Here is a 19,652-nt window from a genome sequence, read left to right on the forward strand (position 1 = left end):
TACTTACTAGTAATCTTTATCCTTGCATTTAAAAGTGATTTCTGTCTGGCGATGGAAACTGTCTATCAATGTACTAGTGAAAAACCATGCACAGTCACCCTAAGGAATACTGTGCTTTTCTCTTCTGTTTCCTTTACTTCTGAGAAAGATTTCGTTCAGTTTTTTTACGTTAATTCTTTGGTTCAGCTTGTAAACAAATTTCTTGTGCATTTTACCATTGTTACAATAGCGCCTGCAAAAATGTTTCATAAAATAGTAAATGATTATTATTTAATGAATGTTTTTTTTATTGTTAAAGGTCATACAGGCCTATTAAAAACAGCCTCATATAGATTTAAAAAAAAAAAATCTTTTATAATCAACGTGCTGTTTCCCTCTTTAAGATGTTCAAAATAGTATATATACATACATTTTGTATGCTAACACACCAGAACACTATAAAACGGTAAGTTTACTATTAAGAGTTATAAATATACAATATTTATTTAGTTTTCAGTTCAAAAAAAACAAAGCTATTTTATGCTGAATTAGTAATGTTTTTACTATTTACGCCTGCCTATTTTGCAATACCTCTAATTTTAGATATTTTTTTGCCAATTTCCTACGGTCTGTTGCAAGGAACTTTTTTTTGTTACTTATTTACAATTCTATTTATACTTTTTTTATGTTATATGAAATGATGAATTCCCAAACGAAATGTCGATTGTTTTCAACACAAAAATGTTTAGTTTTATGAAATCCTTTAATGGTTAAGAATTATAAACTTTCTAAATGTTAATATTTATAATAAAATTAAATGCTTCACTTAAGCAACATATTTACCTACTGTAGCAAAGAATTTAAACAAAAGTCAATGGGAAGAAAATGAGATAAAAGTTGGAATTTACAAGCATTCTATTAAAAAAATAAATAAATATTTCATGAATACCTATCAGAATTCAATAAAAAGAAAAATTTACCCCTCCAGGTTGGTTGACACCACATGTACAAATATAATGAATCACTTTCCAAATTAACTGTAAACTAATTCGTTGAACAACTGTACAATAGTAGTTATGATAGTTAACAATGCCAAGTGTGTATATGGTATGAAATGTAGAACCATGTTTATAACATGCTGAATGAATAAGATGTACCAGTTAATATAAAGTAATGAACATAGTTGTTTATAAAGAAAACGGTACATTACGTGTCTTGTTTAATATTCTATACTAACTAGATATAGTGTTTGTTCTCTCAGTCGACCTAATGCCCTAACTAAGTAAGCAATTCTTTTATTCTTCGGTCTCCCATTGTATCACGAAGTTCCTGGTGATAAAACACTCAATATTCCAGCGAGTAACAATGTTTTCTAGAGTAATATAATAACCTGCAAAACTACTTTTTCTTTCGTTCCTTTTCACTTCTTTGTTTATCATGAAGAAAAACGGCATAATTTTTTTTCAATAATTTTACACCAAAACTACCTAATAGAGGCAAGATGCATCATATTTTGCGGAGATACTTGAACTATTTAAATACAGATGCCCAAAGAGCAACCTCATGATTGTTTTGTTTTTAGTTGTTTTGCGGTTCTTCTAGAATCTCTGTCTTGGTTCCTCCAATTGTCACATTCAAGCAGCTATTAAACATTCAGCCCTGTTTATTTGAAACCAAACGAATAACAATTTAATCTCGTGCTAATGAGTAAGAGATATTTTGTTTATTTAGAAGACACTTTTTCTTTTTTTTTTGAAGCCAGAACTCTTAATTCTCCTTCGTTTCATTACTTTGTTTCTAAAGATTTATTGGTGCTTCACATTTACTACAATTTTCTAATTAATAATTGTTTATGAGAAATATATTGAATTTGACTAAAATATTAATATAATTTGGATGATATTTGCTGTTTAAAATTTGATTTTACACTTCACTCCTCTAAATCATCAGAAGGACCTTTCAGATTCCAGATGTGCTACTAAAGAATACATAGGCAAGGTTCCTTTTATAGAAAAAAGGAGTTTATTTCCTTCTTATGAATCATAATAATTGCTTCTGTTCTAACCATACTCTTCAAAGGATATATGATTAAAGTTTCAGAAAGGCCACTAGGTGATATCAATCAACAGTTTCATATGTTAAAAAAAAAAACTCTTTCAGATCGTCAAACAGTCTGGGTCTCTGTTCGAACTGTGATGATTCCTCTAGCTGTGCTAATATTTAACCTAACGTTTGAAATAAAAATAAATTACATAAAAGTAGTTATCAAGTGAAACATGACTTTTCTAAATTTCTTTTTAATAATATTTCATCTACAGTACTCATCCACCAATTCATCTAAAGAACATGCAATAAAAAAACCAAAACACGTAGATTTTAAAGTAAACTCAATTATAGTAAAACATGATTGTTAGATACGTTACTTGCTAACAAACTTAACTGGGTCATAATTTAGAGAAAGTTTCTCAATGGTCAGTGGCTGTTTTCCTCACATGTCTTGTACATAGAACAACTCATACCAAGTTATTTCCATCAATTATCTGTAAAGGAAGTATGTAGGTAAATAGGGAATTTCAATATTTCAAACAAAATATCCAAAAAATATAATAACAACGCAATTTTAGGTTCTCTAGAATTACTATTACTATTCCTCGAAATAGAGTTCTAATATTGATTTGCAATTGAGAATTCTGTAATTTAGTGTTATATATTCAACAAAATTACAGATTTGTTGTACAAAGGACACAGTCAACTGCGGTAAATATAATTTTACTTTCTATTTATTTCTAACTAAATGGCAATCAGCTAAAAGGTTTCCGTTCCAGTTATCGTGGTGACCAATGTTTAAACTGTTACATAAAATATAATTTTTCAATTTACTTAATTCAACCAAGTATATTAACTATCGATTGTGCAACTGTTAAATAGCAAAGAGATTCTATTTTTACATTTAATTTCATCTACCTTTTTCGAAGATTAATCATTTATCAAATCAAATTTTTGTTGAGTTTGCTTTTTACTTAAATTTTTTATATATGTATTTAATCATTAGTCAGTTTCACTGGTCAACCACTGGCTTCTATATTGATTCACTGTTGCTTTTGAAGCGATTAAAATACTTCACATCGTAGAATGTCTACTACTAAATATTTGCCAAGTGAACTTTCCACCATTTTCCCTTTTAAGAATATTTGTTTCCACCCTTGTATCACATACTCGTACTTTTTTGTAGTAGTTGTTGGTTGTACTAAGAACAAGAAAAATAACGTATTCTTTAACTGTGGCTGTTACTTGTTCCGTACACTCCAAGGCCTTCTTTTTGTATATTAAGTAAAAAATTGTCGAGCCATCAGTGTACGTACTTGTTCACTCGGTAGATGGGTATACATGTCTCTACCTCTAGCGCGATACTTCTTTACACACATGCTGCTTACTTCTTCAAAGAGTTGTTGCCTTTATCCTGGAGGTTCATTTTTTGGAAGTGAATCATTGACGTGATTGACGTGAAAAACATCTCTCTTAAGACTCAAATCTGGGTCGTAAAATTTGTGCTAGTTTCGTGTGTGCTGTTTTAGTCTACGGATAGCTAGTTGATGATATTGCACATAAGATCTTCAATCGAAGATCCACTTTTCGCAAAGCCAGTGGCAGTTTCTCTTTTTTTGTGGAGAGATTCTGCATTTCATTTCAGCTGCAGTGCACTTAATTTTTATTTCCACTTATCTCTTTTCATTTACTTAATGCCACCTTAGTGGTCACTGCGGTCATTTGTTTGAATTTAGAAGCTTCTGTGAAGTTTCTAAGGGCTTCATTTTAGTATTTTGCCGGTTGTTAACTAACTAACTCCCTGGCGCTACAGGTCTGTCCGACCCTTGGCCTGCCGAATTAATTCTCTCCATCTATCTCTATCCAGCGCATCACGCTTCCAATTCCTTATTCCCAACTTCCTGGCGTCCCTATCAATTTCATCCTTCCATCTGCCTCTGGGTCTTGCTCTTCTTCTTTTTCCGCATAACTCCATTTCTAGTACCCTACTTTTCATTCTTTCCCTTTCCATTCGTGCCATATGACCAGCCCATCTCAATCTACTTGTTTTTACAAAATTAATAATTGTTTATTTTTTTTAATAGGGCATCAATTTCTTCATTTGTTTTGCACTTCCATCGGCCATTCACAAACGTCGCACCACAGATTCTTCTTACTACTTTTCTTTCAAATTCAGCCAACTTGCGGCAGTCGTTCTGTGATAAATACCATGTTTCCAGAATTCCTATATAACTACCAAAGTATCAGCATCAATTTTTTCAAAGTAAGCAACTTGTCCATGAAATATGGGAGATATCTCCAAGTGTTGACAAGTTACATCGTACTTTAGGCAGAACAAATGCCCATGTGAAAGAGTGGATGCAATGATGCAGATATGTTTGTTAAAATTATGCAGATATGTTAACAGGAAAGGAATATTTCTTCGCCAGCTCTTTATCTTCCGTTTACGTTTTACAAAGAGCTAAGCTAGTTGCTTCCGGCATTTCACCCTTTATTGCATGCCTGGTTTTATAATTCTCAAGACAGGCATGGTATGACGAATGAAGTTACTGATACTTCATTTTTTGCAGGTGTACCAAATGGAAAGTATCTTTGACTTATATTATACAAGTTTATTCTAATAAAGGTACTACTCGTATTAATGCGTAACGAACATCTTTAAATCTTATTTGTCTGCAACGCTTTTAAGTATTATATATTTAAAACAGGAGCAATTTGAAGCAAATATTTATATATATTGTTTATGCTTTGTTTTTGTTTGTTTGTTTGTTTTTTTACAAAACTGCAGTGCAGAATTCGGTATTCTCCATTAAACTTTCTTTTAAAATGCAACATTATAAATTTACAATAAATTCCTAGTATTTCAATAATTACTATTTCCGAGCAGTTTCATTCTAGTTTCCATACACTTAAAACAAACCATCATATTTTTAAGTACAACACATTTCAGTTTATTGCGACAAACACAACAATTAGTAGAATAATGCTAACTGGCCTTCAGAGCCATCTAGAAACCAGGTGTGGCAGTCCTTCAAATTTGTAATTCACAAGTTTGTTTTCTTCGTTTCTTCATATCCTCCGCATTCTACGACCAACTTTTGTATTAAAAGAATAAATTAACACTTAACATTAATTATCCTTTACAAATCAATGTCTTCCATTAATTTAAAACAAGACATAATTTATTAATTTCTTTGTCCAAGTTTAATTCCACATTTTGAAAGTATAATTTTTTTCAAAAACCGTTTTACTAGGTATTACTGGTAATCAAAAACTAGATAGGGAAACCGAAATTTCAAGATAAAAACCACTATCTTAAATAATGTTAATAATAGTTGAAAAGTGTTACTAATAATAGGACTCGCTAATCAATCAATAATAGAAACCAGAAAATGCACTTAAGACAAATGAAAAGGTAGATGTCCTTGGAAAAATACTATTTATTAAATAACTTAATCACTCGATTGCGGGAGCCTACCATTAACTCACTATCTCCCTCAGACATAAAAAGCTATTACAAGAGAATAAGTTATAAAAAATGGGAAGAAAGTTACTCCATATCAAAAAATCTAAAGGGTAAATTCTATTCATCCATTTAACCTTCCATTCCGGTCAAACCGTGGTTCCATCAATACACAGAAGGTAGAGGATTTTACAGCACCATCTGCAGGCTAAGATTTAATCATAATTATTCACCACACCATTTGGCGCGTATCGGAATTCACATAAACTCTACATGTCCTTGTGATTCCGAGTCAATAGCTGATGCCAATCATATAATCTTAGCCTGTGACAAATATACCAACGGCAGGGATCAGCTGTGGAAGGCAGTACTGAAGACAGACTGCCCTCTACCAGCCGATTTACATACTATACTGACGCACCAGATAGTCAACATCTACCGAGAACTATACAACTACATCCGAACAAACAAAATAACAATATAAAAGAAATAAATTATATCCCCTCGTAACATCTTTCAAGCTGTACGTTTCAACACATACTAAATCCAACTATTCAACTTTAGATGAATCGCAAGTACACGTTACCAATGGCTAAGCGTTGTACAATAAGGCCAAAAAAAAACAAAAAAAAAAAAAAACTTAATCTTCAAGATTAATAAAATTTAATTTTCTAAGAGAGAAACAGAGAGAGAAAAAAGAAATAATGAAACTTTTCCCACCAAGGAGCTGAAAAATATAAAACTTAAATAAAAAAAAAGAAGTTCAGCGATATCTTGCAACTATAAAGTGCACTACCCGGCTATTAAAGTTAAAAATGAACGTGAGAAAGCAGCAAGGAGTACAAATCTCAAGGACTTCATTACTGGCCACCTTTTGACCTTATCCAACAGCAAAAAAAAGAGAATTTCAGTTTTTATATAGTATATTTCAGAAAATATGTGCATGTATGCCCATTTAATGTAAGTTTTTTATTACATTTTATTTGTATTTATAGACCCTGGGCCGTAAATGCTTGATTACGATCAAGTTTAGTAGTTCACTTATTCTTGGGACAAGAGTAAAAAATACTTTTAGGGTTGCTGATGAGAAATCCTAATCAATCGCTTAAGATAGGGATAGAAACACAGATGGGCGCTCATCCAAGATACAACAAAGAATAGCGTAAATTTCAACCTGGAAGTCAGTGGTCAATCCACCCAGAAACACTACTAGTGCCAAAATAGATCGGTTCCTAAGACCTCTGTCTATTCTGGAACTATTCTTAATACAATAGTATGACAAACGAACAGATCTGAAACATTTCATAAACATTCTCTTTGTTTTCTGACAGTTTTTTTTTAAAATAGCGTAGCTCAAAACTAAAAAATATTGAAAAATCTGAAATAGACAGTTTACATTGTGTACCACAGTGTAACACAGCTGTATTTATTGGATTCATGTTAGACTTTAGAAAGTCATTTTTTTTATCCTTTTTTCTACTGTGAAAAAGATAGGGATGCCAGAACTGAGAATTTTTAAGACTGGAACAAAATGGCAAGTGTCCATTCTTACTTGGAACACTTCTATAAAGGGATAATATGTTGAGTTATTTAGGGGGGAAAAATCGATGGCAACGAAGCAAATAGGCAAACCCAAAAACTGGTAAAATAACCGCACAATAAAAATTATTAATGAAACTTCTAAATAAGTGCATATATCGTAACATTATGTTAAAATTAAGAAACATCAGTAACATGAAAGTAATTGTTATTATTTAACAGTTAAAAATACAAAAGCTATTAAAAATACATATCGTGTATTTTTGTTTTTAAAGTGAAGTATAAAAAAAGAAATATTCAACACGTCAGGCAATACTACAAGCACTAAATGGGTAAACAAGTCCTTGGCATTAACTCCGTCTCATGTGACCGTTATCCTCTGATAGACTAATACACTAAAAAATATATAGATTTGGTAAACCTTGCAGCTTACTTTTCTAGTAGTATATTGCTTATTGCTACCGTATTGAAGTAATTTAAATCAATCTTTATAAAATGACATTGTAAAAATAACAAATTTGAAGCATATGCTTATGATCAAGCGTATGATTTTTACGAAAACATTCTTTAGATTCTTCAGAATTCAATAGAAATTTGATGGAAGGATACTTGAAATTTGGATTACTAATCAATTATACACACACATATATAAACATTATTTTTTATTCAATGTATTTTTCGAAGAAGAACCTTTCGTTGTTTCTACTTTACTGAGAACCACGAAAAGCTTAAGCACAAAACAAACAGGAGATTTGAAGAAGTTTTCAGAAACATATAACTCACAAAGGTATATTTTGAACAGGTATTAATTTGTGTATAGCTATCAATCGTTAACAGCATGCAAAACTCCAAAATTAACAATATACATTGTAAAAAATATAATTTAAAAAAAGAAGTATGAAATAAGATTTCTAAAGCTTTTGAATTTCCGATGATGCAGAATTAATAGAGTACAACTTTAGATTTTAAACAATCGTTATTGCACAGTGTTGATAAAAGCAACTTTAATAATTTTACGTTATCATTCCTTTACTGAAATCTAATTTTTCAGTGAATAAATAAATAACTATCATTGACGTAAGTAAGGAGCATTTTGAATGATTTAGATCTAATGCTAGCAACCATATCATCTACATCTACCGACAGTGAGTCCTCTAAAATGATAAAAATAGACGTAGACAAAACTAAAAACCATTAGTTACAGAAACATTCTCCAGAGTGGAGTTTGGCAGTTCCTTTCATTTTAATCTAAGCTGACCAAAAATAGATACCAGTTTCACATAGACCATTTGGAGAATTGATGTGCTTTCATATCATTAATATCTACTCTCAATATGTTTGAAATAATTATTTTTCACAAGATCTAACTTTTAAAGAACGAGTTAGTTCTTATTAGCAATCACCAAAAGTATAAATAACTTTTTTAAATTTCTGTAGACATCTTAGTGACTTTTTATTTATTTCAAGATTTTTTACTAAGGGTTTTCGGCAATTGGAACTCCATTAATTAAATATGAATATATATATTTTTTAATAATTATTCCTATAAAACTAAAATTCTGAAACAATTTACCATTTAGTATTTTTTTAATAATAATTTTTTGCAATGGGGCAGTCTTAAATATTTGGACTACAAATTCTGCAGGCATGCTATTATGTATTTAATTCTATCAAAAATAACGGACTCATAGCTGGCCTCTACTTTCCCTTGTTAGTGAGAGTTAAAGTCATGAAAACGCTCCAATGAGTTTGCTATTTAAAAAATTATTTCCACAAATAAAGAGGGGATCTTATTCAGGGACAAAACAAACACAAGGAGACTTTTAAAATAGATAGTAATTACGAGTAAATAAGAAAGGAAAACATGTAACTTTTATTGCCTTGTTTAGTTATTATAATAATTTTTAACCGGAAATATAGTGATTTGATATAATTTTCTACCTCTTTTGTTCGCTTTTCTTCTTTAAAAAAACAACTGTGAATAATTTTATAAAATGAGTTCTTATACAAGTAAACCGACTGGCTCAATATCGCACACTAAAAGCGATCTGGTCTTACAGACTTCAAACTGTGGGAGTTCAATCATACGTTAAAATGCGCAGCAAATCCAAACCTGCCAATCTAAAATGATCCCGTCACCTATTCTACTCTCCACAAGAATATCAACAGTTTCTACGTAGCATGTACAGCAAAATTTAAGAATAAAAAAATCCACAACTCTTTCTTTCAATTGTACCCTTCTCATACAGGATCTCGCCTGTAACACTGTATTCCAGACAATTCTACACTTGGTTGGCCCTGCTGGTCTTGCGACTATATCCTTGATTAATCATCATCTAATATCACGTCTCTCTACAGCAAATCTCTATAGCTCAATTCACGGCGTTAAAGACGAAGTTACATCAAATAGAAATAAGCCTAACGCTAATATCAGATGATTGCGAATTTTTAATATGAATCCTGCATAAATTAAATTTAAAAATAATGTTCAATCTGACAGGAATGCAATGCGTAATCTTTTAGAAAGGTCAAAAAAAAGCAACTGATCTCAAATTAATCATATACTATTAATATAATCGGTAATTTCTGTTCTAATCTGTGGATCAAATATGTCACAAATATGAAATGCTCTTTAAGATAGCCAAAGAAATCATTATATAAATCGATAGCTTAGCTAGACCATTAAAACATTTTTATTTTCAATGTTGGTTACTATTATAAAAACTTTCAGAGTATCTAACAAGCATTTACCTTAGGTCTTTTCCATTGAAATGAAAAAGGTGGAGTTTGATGATAGAATACTGAAGTCTGTACAGCTGGAAATTCTGGATCTTCCCAGAGTTCACCTCTCTTGGAGCACAGCCTTTTTATTCTGTCCAACTCTGACATCTCTGAAACAGAAAGCCACCATTAGTTAACTAGTCGATTTGAAGTTTATATTTCTTAGTATTTAAGAAATGGGGGGAGTCTACGGACAAACTTTTCCAAAACTCTTTATCGAGTTATTAAGATGAGAAGTTTTGACAAGGCGTCAGAAAGAATTAGTAAAAATGTTTATATAAACCTCTAAGGAGTTTGCCTCAATGCAACAGTTGTTCTTCAGCGTAAACATCAAGTATTTAAATGATAAGCAAACCCTTCTTATTTTTCTGATTTGAAATGAAACAATGGAGTTGATGCTAGAAATATGGGCAACTTACTGATTTTCTATTTTTAAAAAATAATAAAGTTAGGTAGAAATACAAGTGAACTCTCTAATCACGTGCAGGTCAACTACTTGATCCTTCCACTCAGTTCTGGTGACGAGTTCCCCCTTCAACATTATTTCTGTAATAATTACATTTTTATAACTATTAAACAACGAAAACTGCAAGCATTATTATTTTTAAATAAGTGGCTGACGAGTATAAATTATTAATAAACTAATGAACAATGAAAACTATAAAAAAGTTTTTCAATTTCTAAAGTAGCAATACTTATAAATAAATAGGTTTGGAGAAGTGAATTACGTACTGTTATTTGTTCCGCAATAACAATGAATCAAGTTAAATTAAATATTAGCAAATTATTCAAAACTTTGTATCACTCATAAATACCAGAGACAGTGGCTCATCTATATGCTACCTTATTAAAACTTAGCTAATAACTTATTTTGTTTTCAACTTTACTCCATTCAGGATCCTCAATGTGAGTTCTAGTATGATCATCTCTCACCAACTAGGTAGTCTAATTAAAAGAAAATCAATGTTATATCAGAAATTGCTTTTTGAAGAGGGTGACTGTTAAGTTAACTCTCTTAGACAGTTGGCTCAACTCATGTTTAGCCCTGAACAAAACCACATTAATTAGTGATGGTCGTTTAATTACATTATTGAAGTAATACGGGAAAACATTTAAAATTATATAATTTCGAATAAAACAAGTTTGAAATATTGAAAACATTAGATCACTTCCACAGAATATGGACACAGTTTTCCGCTGTGTGAGCAGACAAAACGCCCTGGACTAAAACGACCCTATTGTTTCAAACATGTGTCCTTGGTGAGATTTCTTCAGTCAACCGTAACATTGGATTTAAAGTTAAAAGAAAAAACAATAAAGAAGTAAAACAAAAAAACGTTTCAATATTTCAGTAAAACAAGATTTTTTACCAGTATAATTCATCTTACAGTCCATCTTAAGTTCATCCATCTTAAATTAAATAGGAAAAGAATTTTGTCTATTGGCTTTCTCCTATATTGTGGTTCTTTTTTTGCTTCATGACTTTAATGGTGAACATTATTCCTCCTTTTTCCATTTGTTAGCATCGAAAAAATTTTTACTGATTTGTAACTTACTTAGAAAAGTTTGTAGGTACATGCTGAAATTACAGAGTATATTTTAATTTTTTGATTAATTCAATTTTGGATGAAAACAGTATATTGAAGAGAGACAGTATATCATAGATGTACATAAAATGAAGTTGTTAAAGCGATATCGCCCTCGTCTTCATTTCATTCAATATTGTATTCTGTTAGTTCCTCTTCGCGTAGTAGTCTCTCCTTTCCATGTATCAAAATCTTTCAATTTTTTTTATTTGTGTGTAAATAAAATCATTTTGATTTTAATAAGCCGAGATCAAACAGAGCTCGTCTTTACCTGAGCAAACATCTAAACTATGTACTTAGAACATTTCCACCCTTTTAGACCTATCATCACTAAGAATCACCATCATCTTTTAGAAGATGATGTTACGTCTGCCATAGGAAAAAGTTATTATTAATGAACTTCGCATATTTTTAGTATTCTACGCCAGTCCATTGAGTACAAATCGATCCCAATATAATATAGACTCTGGCGCCTTCATCAGAACCTGCGTTATTCACGATCAAAACAATTTAAGATAAATTTTCATACGGTTGCCCATCATGAGCCCACCCAGTCCAGGGCTGTCATTCACACAGATTTCAAAGAGGTGCGCCAAAGGAAATCATGCTCTGTAAGGCAATCCAAAATTGGAGGTATTGGTCGCTTCGCAAGGAGTTTGGTGAACACCCTCTCTTGTGGGACGGTCTCCTACATTTTCCCTTCCGCCTATGTCTGCTGTTTCTTCTCAAATTTCCCTGTTGCTCTTCTCTTTACCTTGGTTTTAGCTAGAAAGCAGGTAACTTTGCTTGTGTTCATGTAAGAAGGATAAGATGGATGGATGGATCAACTCGCTTCTTTCGACAGCATATCAGCTAATTCATTCTTTTTAGATTAAAGAGGCTGGGAACACTGACAGTTAATTGTCCATCACCCCATTAACTAAGGAATGGACGCCAGATGAGCCAGAACCCAGGGCCGCGCATGGGTCTATCAGGAAGACTACTTTAGACTAATCTGAGCTGTGGGATTGTAGTTCCAGCGCAGCTGTGTTGGCCTTAAAGCCTCAAGATAACATTTTTTCGCTCGAAGAGTCCCTCGCAGAAGTACCGAGACTCATCAACGCCCCTATTAAAATCGGAAATCCATCTCGGGGGATTCTTTAATTTCTCCGTCTTTTCCATTTTGCTTTAAATGAAGAAGGTTTATTTTAAAAAGAGGGAGTTGTTGAACAGAAATTGCGTGGATAAGGCGAACTAGAGAATTGGAAAGTCAGACTACAAGAATGCCAAAAGAATACTCAGATGATCTAAGAGAGGAAAGCTAAGAAGGGAGTTTGGACAAGATCCATCTGAACAAACGTTTCTTATCTTCCTTGAAAATTCCATCTATTATTTAGATTCCCTTGAAATCTTTGAAAGCCCAATTAAATATTAACCTTATATATTAAAAAAAGGTTTAAAAATAGAACAGAATAACAGCCTCATGATAATGCTCATTGGAGTCAACATGTCTTGAAAAGCTCATGGGGAAGTTGGCATGGTTGTTTCTTAGAATGAGGGTAAACATTATTCCTAAAATGAAATTATAAATTAGTTATAAAAAGAGACGAATTCTTATCAAAAATTTTAGTTAGTTTTATACCTGTTAATGAGCGGAGTTGGTTTTTAAGTTATCATAGGATACATTTTTTTTTGTTTAAATCATACAATTAACGAAATGTATTAGTCATTAAGGTGAATGAGGAATAACTTCACAATTTCTAGTGTAAATGCACATGTGATGCAAATTTTTAAAAACAAAAGACACACATTAATGTAAGTGTTGAATGTTGTAGCAGGTAGTTGGTAAGCGGTCTGCTGTCACGTGGTCTATGGTGCAGGATCTGGGCTCGTTGTTACCTCCACAGTGCTTAGTAGTACATGAAACCTCCCTACCAACTTCCCTCTTAGCAGCATACAAAGTAGGTAGATTCCCTTAGATTATCAATACATCAAATTGCATTATTTATGAGGCTCTTTTCAAACATGCTTTGATTTTATTTTTTGCAATAAGTTGGTAAATAAATATTTTAGTTAACTGCCAAAAACTGTAAAAATACTGATAAGCACTCCCTGCTCAAATAAAATTTAGCGATTTCGTTTAGAGGTACATAGAATGTGATGTACCAATACTTGTAAAGTGAATCTTCTCTTGACACCAGATATGTCCGGAAAGGGGCGTATATAAGGGAGTTAGCTGAAAAACCATATACCGTACATATGAAGGAAAAAAGTAAAGTGTTTCAGTCATTCAGAAGGAGCTACACGTCAAATGCCAAATTAGGGGTAGTGATAAAGGACAAAAACGTATACTTTATCATTTTTTCAAACAACTAAAAAGTAGCTACACGCGGCTTTCAAACTGGGCTCTCCCATTTACCAATCCCGCTTCTCATTTTTGACTAATTTAAAGTCCGCATGATTCCCAAATATTCGATCATTATCCTTCAAAAACCATCTTCTCGCTTTCCTTATTAATTGTTGATCTCAAAACAGTTTTTAACAGCAGCCACTCTCTGGTTTCTATCATGTTATCTGAAACATTTTATTTGTAAAAGTAGCTTTATTTGTTACAACATGTGCTAATGTTGGCAAATTTATGCTACCTCACATTTACATATTTAGTACGGCAATTAGCCCAGAGATAGCGCAAGCTGTACTATCTAGCCAGTAAATAAACCTAATTTAACTTTGAACTAACTTGAGCTTTGGTGACAGAATAGAATTATTCTAATTGGAGGGACTCTCAAATATTTTCCAAAAAATAATCACTAAAAGTTCTATTTTTTTATTCTGAGGCTTTGCCGAAGTATACTAATTTTAGCTAAATAACCATGTAGAAAAAGGTAGAGATTTAACTAGACCAAAAAAAAAGAGAATAATTGTGCTTGATAGAAATTATGAAATCAAATATTTAATTGTTACAATTTATAGAAAATATGAATATTGTCTAAATTTTATCTCAAATATTAGCTCAAATTTAAAGCAAAATTATTTACAACTAACATACATATTAGACGTTAGATAGCAGCTATATGTACTTAATCATCATCAAAAGGTGGCATTCAAATTCAGTGTTAAAAAGGTATTCAGTTTAAAAATAATATGTATAGTAAGATTAAAATAATAATTGTTTAAATTTAATCCTTCTTTTAAAGCGTAAGTCAAACTATGTAAGCTTTATTGAATTTATGACTCACTAATGTCCAAGAAAATTTCTCTAGTTTGAAAATCTAAACGGAATCTGTAAATAGTTGTTTGTCCGAAATTAAATTTAAAAGTTTCAAGTAATAACTCGAGTATTAATATTAGGGAACAAATACTGAGCGATTACAATCACTTTTTCATCATTATAGAGTGAGTATTCTGAAATAAGATAGTAATTACTGAGGGTAGAGAAGGTATTAAGGACTTAGCTAATCCAAAAACTATAGATCAGAGACAGTTATTCTAGAAAATAGGCAGATAAAGCGCTAGAAGTGAATAATTTGGTTAAATAAAACAAATTATTACAACGAAGAGTTGGATATAAAGAAAATCTAATACAAATTTTAGGCTAGAATGAAAGCAGGATTAGATTTTGTGAAAACAATATAGCATCAAATATTTATAAATAAATAAATCACAAATGAGAAAGTGATTTGGAGAAAGTGGTAATAATGTTATGCGATCATAACTATGGCACACCTTACATGCAGCAATATAAGCCAAATAGAGAATCGAAGATACATATATCACAGAGAACGGAGAATACTCTGTCATAATGCTATATTCATGTATGATGACATCCTTAATCAATTTCTTTAAGAATTTTACCTACAAATCTTAAATTATTACAAAGTGTTGACCTTCATAATAAGAAACAAAAACTTGTTTAATTCGAGTTCATTGTTGTTTTGCTATTCTTTCAAAATAGATGAATATAGTTCAATAGAAATCTTATTTCTGTGACAAAGAAATGATTTGTTTTCACCTTTTTTTTAATTTATTAAGTTACAAATTTTCGTTTTACTCATAATTTACCTAACAAGAAGATTGAACTGTGAAGATTGAGATTGAACTGGGTAAATCATTTCAACGCTCTTGTTTCAAGAACTTAAAAATTGTACATATTTTTAGGATATGAGAAGCATTAATAGAAGCTCTTGAAGACGTTTGACTCAATAAGCTATCTTTTACTAAAAAAAAGTCGTCTTTCCAACGGTGCAATATGCATATTATTTCTTGTATTAGAATAGGTCCATTAAAACCTGAATGTTCTTAACTTTTTACTACGTAATTGTCCTTGGCCTTTCATTCGGTGACGCCGACCTGTAAAATATAATTAATATTCTCTTATCCCGTTTCCTATTTGTACATCTTATTTTAGGCTGCACCCCATGAGGCCAGATTCTTCATTTTATGTGGATATGCAGTAGCCAATTAAACCATAACTAGCACCCGTGACCAAGAAGGAAGTTGGTAATTTAGTAAATGATGTACTAAGAAGGTAAGTTGGTCTGTAACTGTTTATAATGTATAAAACATTTTGTGAGAATTAGAATGGAAAAATGTCACCCAAACAGGTAACATATCCGCGAGTACTTCATATATTTAAACAAGATGGAATTCCGTTATATCATAATTAATACCCAACATAATGAATTACGCATTGCTATTATTTAAACGGTATGTAACTAAATAGTATTCTAATTGCACGCACAAGTTTATGGTAGGTACATATATATGTACCAAGAAGCAAGCTCGATTAGATTTCCTTAAGGTTTTTCACTTTACTGCAATACAGACCTAATCATCTACTACTGCCTATCTGTCATGAAAAGTCATTTACTGTCCTAACAGCATTTAAAGTAATGTTAAGAAATGTTCTTAGATAATTTCACTGATATTGAAAAAGGAGAGAAGGTCTAACTCATCGTCAATCTGAATTAAGAAAATTCTATTTCAGTGAATGTTTTTGAATCTTGTTAACGTAATCTTTCAACAATATCTACCATAACTACGAAACTACGGAAGAAAGAGATTTAAATTTAAAATACCTTTTAATAAACCACTTTATTTCTTCTGCTGTTTATTTCTGAACAGCTTGTATTTGCAGTTTCTTCGAAAATGTTGGAGTAACCTTATCTCTATGGATTGTTTAATTGGGAGAAGTTCCAGTAGCCTATACACTTGTTCCAGGTTATCGGAGTGCTACCCACAGAACTCTGTTTTTAAAAAGCTGCAACTTGTTCATAGCTGTTATTAGTTCCCATCCCCGGGGACAAGTGTGTCCGGCGGTAAACTACGAGTATAGTTGCCAAAGACCTAACAGGCCTGTCATAATTTCAGTCTCTTGTGTAGATTGAACTCTAAATATCCAATAAAGCAAATTGTAAAGATTTTTAAACGTCACTAAATTAATAACAACACAGACTGTGTAACAGACCTGAAAAATGATTTCACATATTGGAAAGTTTACTTTATGAAGCATTTTATTAAATATATTAAAGGAGGAGAAAACTGCATAATTGCATTAATTGACTTGGAAACTTTAATAATCATCATATTGATTAAGGAATTATAACCAAGGATTTTTGTTTTTGTTTTAAATTTGATATCATTATCGGAGTTGATAGGTGACTGTAGTCTTCCTAAAATGTCCAGTGTTCTTTCATTACAGACAACTTCACTAGACTGTATAACACTTGGGGAAGAGGAAATCTAGATACAGTAACCTTATTGAAAACTGAATTTACAATAAGTTCAAGTAAACTAGAACTTCCACTGATATAAACAGAATTAGTTCAGTTCCGAATAAATAATTCACTTCAACAATAACTGAAGATAAAATTAAGACAAATTTTAGTAGGTTACAAAAAAAACTACGTTTCTTCACAACAATATGCAAAAAATAATAAGGAAAAATTAAGTAAATTTTACGCATCAGAGAATTTATATGCAATCGTTCTTATATGGGTCAAATTTTAAGTATCTTTTCTTCACTAAGTACCAGAATATTTCTACAAGAATGATTGCCACGATAAACTACCTAATACGTAGCCGTAATTATTAAACACTAATCTTTAAATTAATCGCAAAATGATTTATATAAACTAAGTGAGAAAATACCATAAAGTTTGATATCAACTAACACAAAATTACAAAAACCAGCTACAACTTTATAACTGAATAAATAAATTTATAATTCAAGGACCATTACACTAAGTACACAGAATGTTAAAGTTTCCAGAACCTTACATACCTACATCCAAATTTTGAATCCTCATATCTCGTTTCCTTACCATCAGAAAACAATAAAATTTTGTCCAATTACAGAGAATGTTTATCACTATAATTAAGCAAAATTATAACTTTTTAGGTGCGATAGTTAAGGAGTTAAAATTACCAGAATGTTAGATACATTCAATAGTAAATAATTGAATGATTACCGAAAGGTAAACTTTATTTAAGGTCGGGTTCACAAATTGATCTACGATTAGCTATAGAAGCTGGGTGTCAGGGCCTCTTTAATGGCAAAATATTTGGTTAACTCTCAACCTTCAACCTTTTAAACATTATTTCACTTCTTCCAATAATTGCTAAAGCAATATAAAAATTAAAGTTTTGTTTGAAGTCGTTTGTTTCTCTTCCATTCTTTCTTGTTTTTGGATGAGCAAAGAATATTGTTCTCCAGTATCGAATTTAATAGCTAGTTTAATATTTTATCTAATAATATTTGTTACGACCAAATTATTGGTCAGTGAGTTGTTAGAAAAGTTTCTCAACAAAGCAATACAAAAATTTACTTTCCAAGTGATTAGATAAGGAGCGCCCAAACAAAATTCGTTAGAGTGTCCTGCAAATAAAAAAAATTAGAATTATTCCAAACTTGGATTTCAGCTGGATGGAATTAAGAGAATGAATTAAATTAATTATCCTTAGGGGATTACTTTACTTTCTATGTTCTCTAATTTATTGAAAATCCGTATTCCAGAATTATCAATAATAATGTCATATTCAGCTATTAATGATACATATATCTTCTGCAACTACAATTAACATCTTCACCTACGTCTACTTTATTTCAAGTAAGAACCGATACAGCTTTGAGATCAAATAACTTTTAATTAAATTGCGTAGAAATTAATCATTTTTATATTCGGTGAAAGATATTTTTGAAGAAAATAAAAGATTTTTTAAGCATTAGCAATTTTTAGAAAAACTATTTAGAAGTATTTAATTGTAGCTTGATCCTAAGGTTTGTACGTTTAGGTATATATGTATATACGTATTTCCATAAGAGTCTCTGCTTAGAAGAGTAAAGGTTGTTTACCATTTTAAAAAGTTCTAATGTTATTCCTTCACCTTAAGTTAAGGAGAGACAATGTAGTGATCGGTTTGATAAATTGTTTTTAGTGGAAACAAACTTAATATTTACTTTCTCTACTTAGTGATAAAAGAATAAACAGAAATCGTATCGAATTTTGGTTAATTCTTTAAAGCACTTCAAGTTTTCTCGGTCTTGCCTCCACATTCTTAAATCAGCTAGCATTTCTCACATCTTTTCTTTAAAACAATGACATTACCATGTCGACAAACTTACTTTCACAATTTTTTCTTCTACCCCCAAATTGTAGAACAATTTTTCACAGATAACCTCAAGATGCGTTACGCTGTTATTTAGCTTGAACGAAATCGATTATCTGCAGATTTGTTATTTTCTGTGAGGACACTTAAAAAAAAATGAAACGATTAGATAGAAATCCATCCAGAAGATGGAAACAGGACGAAACTCTTTAGGCATTTGTAATAAATGTTATCGTTGCAAATAAACTTCTGTTCGCTGTTTCTCCTCAGACTTTTGTAAAATTTATCATGTATTTTTAAGAATTCGCTATTTACAATACTTTTCCTGATTTCTGATAACCCTGATATTGGGGTTACCTTTTTCATTAATGAGCCTCCATTCTTTTCTGTTATCCTGGAAGCCGGCTTTCAGACCTCAACCAGCACTCTCTTTTTCTAAATCATTATACCTCTGCTACCTCACTCTCTTTTTAGAGCACATCCTCCAATGCTCTTTTGGGTCAACTCCTTTGCATCTGACCGTACTCACTTGCGTTTTAAATATTGCCTTGTAAAACTTTGTCCTTGTACGTTGATCTATTTTCTTATTTCCTCATTTCTTACTGTACCCAATTATTATAATCATTTTTTTATTCCGAACTGTAAATAGAAAAAAGAAAAAGGGTACAAGT

General features: G+C 31.3%; 1 protein-coding gene across 6 annotated transcripts in view; it reads right to left on the reverse strand.

Moving 5' to 3' along the window:
• The window catches only part of CalpC (calpain C), a 99,056-nt gene that overhangs the window by 56,982 nt on the left and 22,422 nt on the right, over window positions 1-19,652 (reverse strand). For 2 of the 6 annotated variants that reach the window (XM_074119643.1, XM_074119648.1), the window contains exon 2: window positions 9,779-9,918. In XM_074119643.1, the coding sequence (XP_073975744.1) occupies window positions 9,779-9,916 (138 nt within the window). In that variant the 5' untranslated portion in view covers window positions 9,917-9,918. Of the gene's footprint in view, window positions 1-7; window positions 233-959; window positions 1,637-2,402; window positions 2,520-9,778; window positions 9,919-10,227; window positions 10,355-19,652 lie in introns of those variants that run through there. The other 4 variants (XM_074119645.1, XM_074119642.1, XM_074119646.1 and 1 more) reach the window with 4 other exon arrangements.

Source organism: Rhodnius prolixus, unplaced genomic scaffold (assembly GCF_049639745.1).
Source record: "Rhodnius prolixus isolate KJV_2025 unplaced genomic scaffold, Rpr scaffold_2, whole genome shotgun sequence".
Lineage (NCBI taxonomy): Eukaryota > Metazoa > Arthropoda > Insecta > Hemiptera > Reduviidae > Rhodnius > Rhodnius prolixus.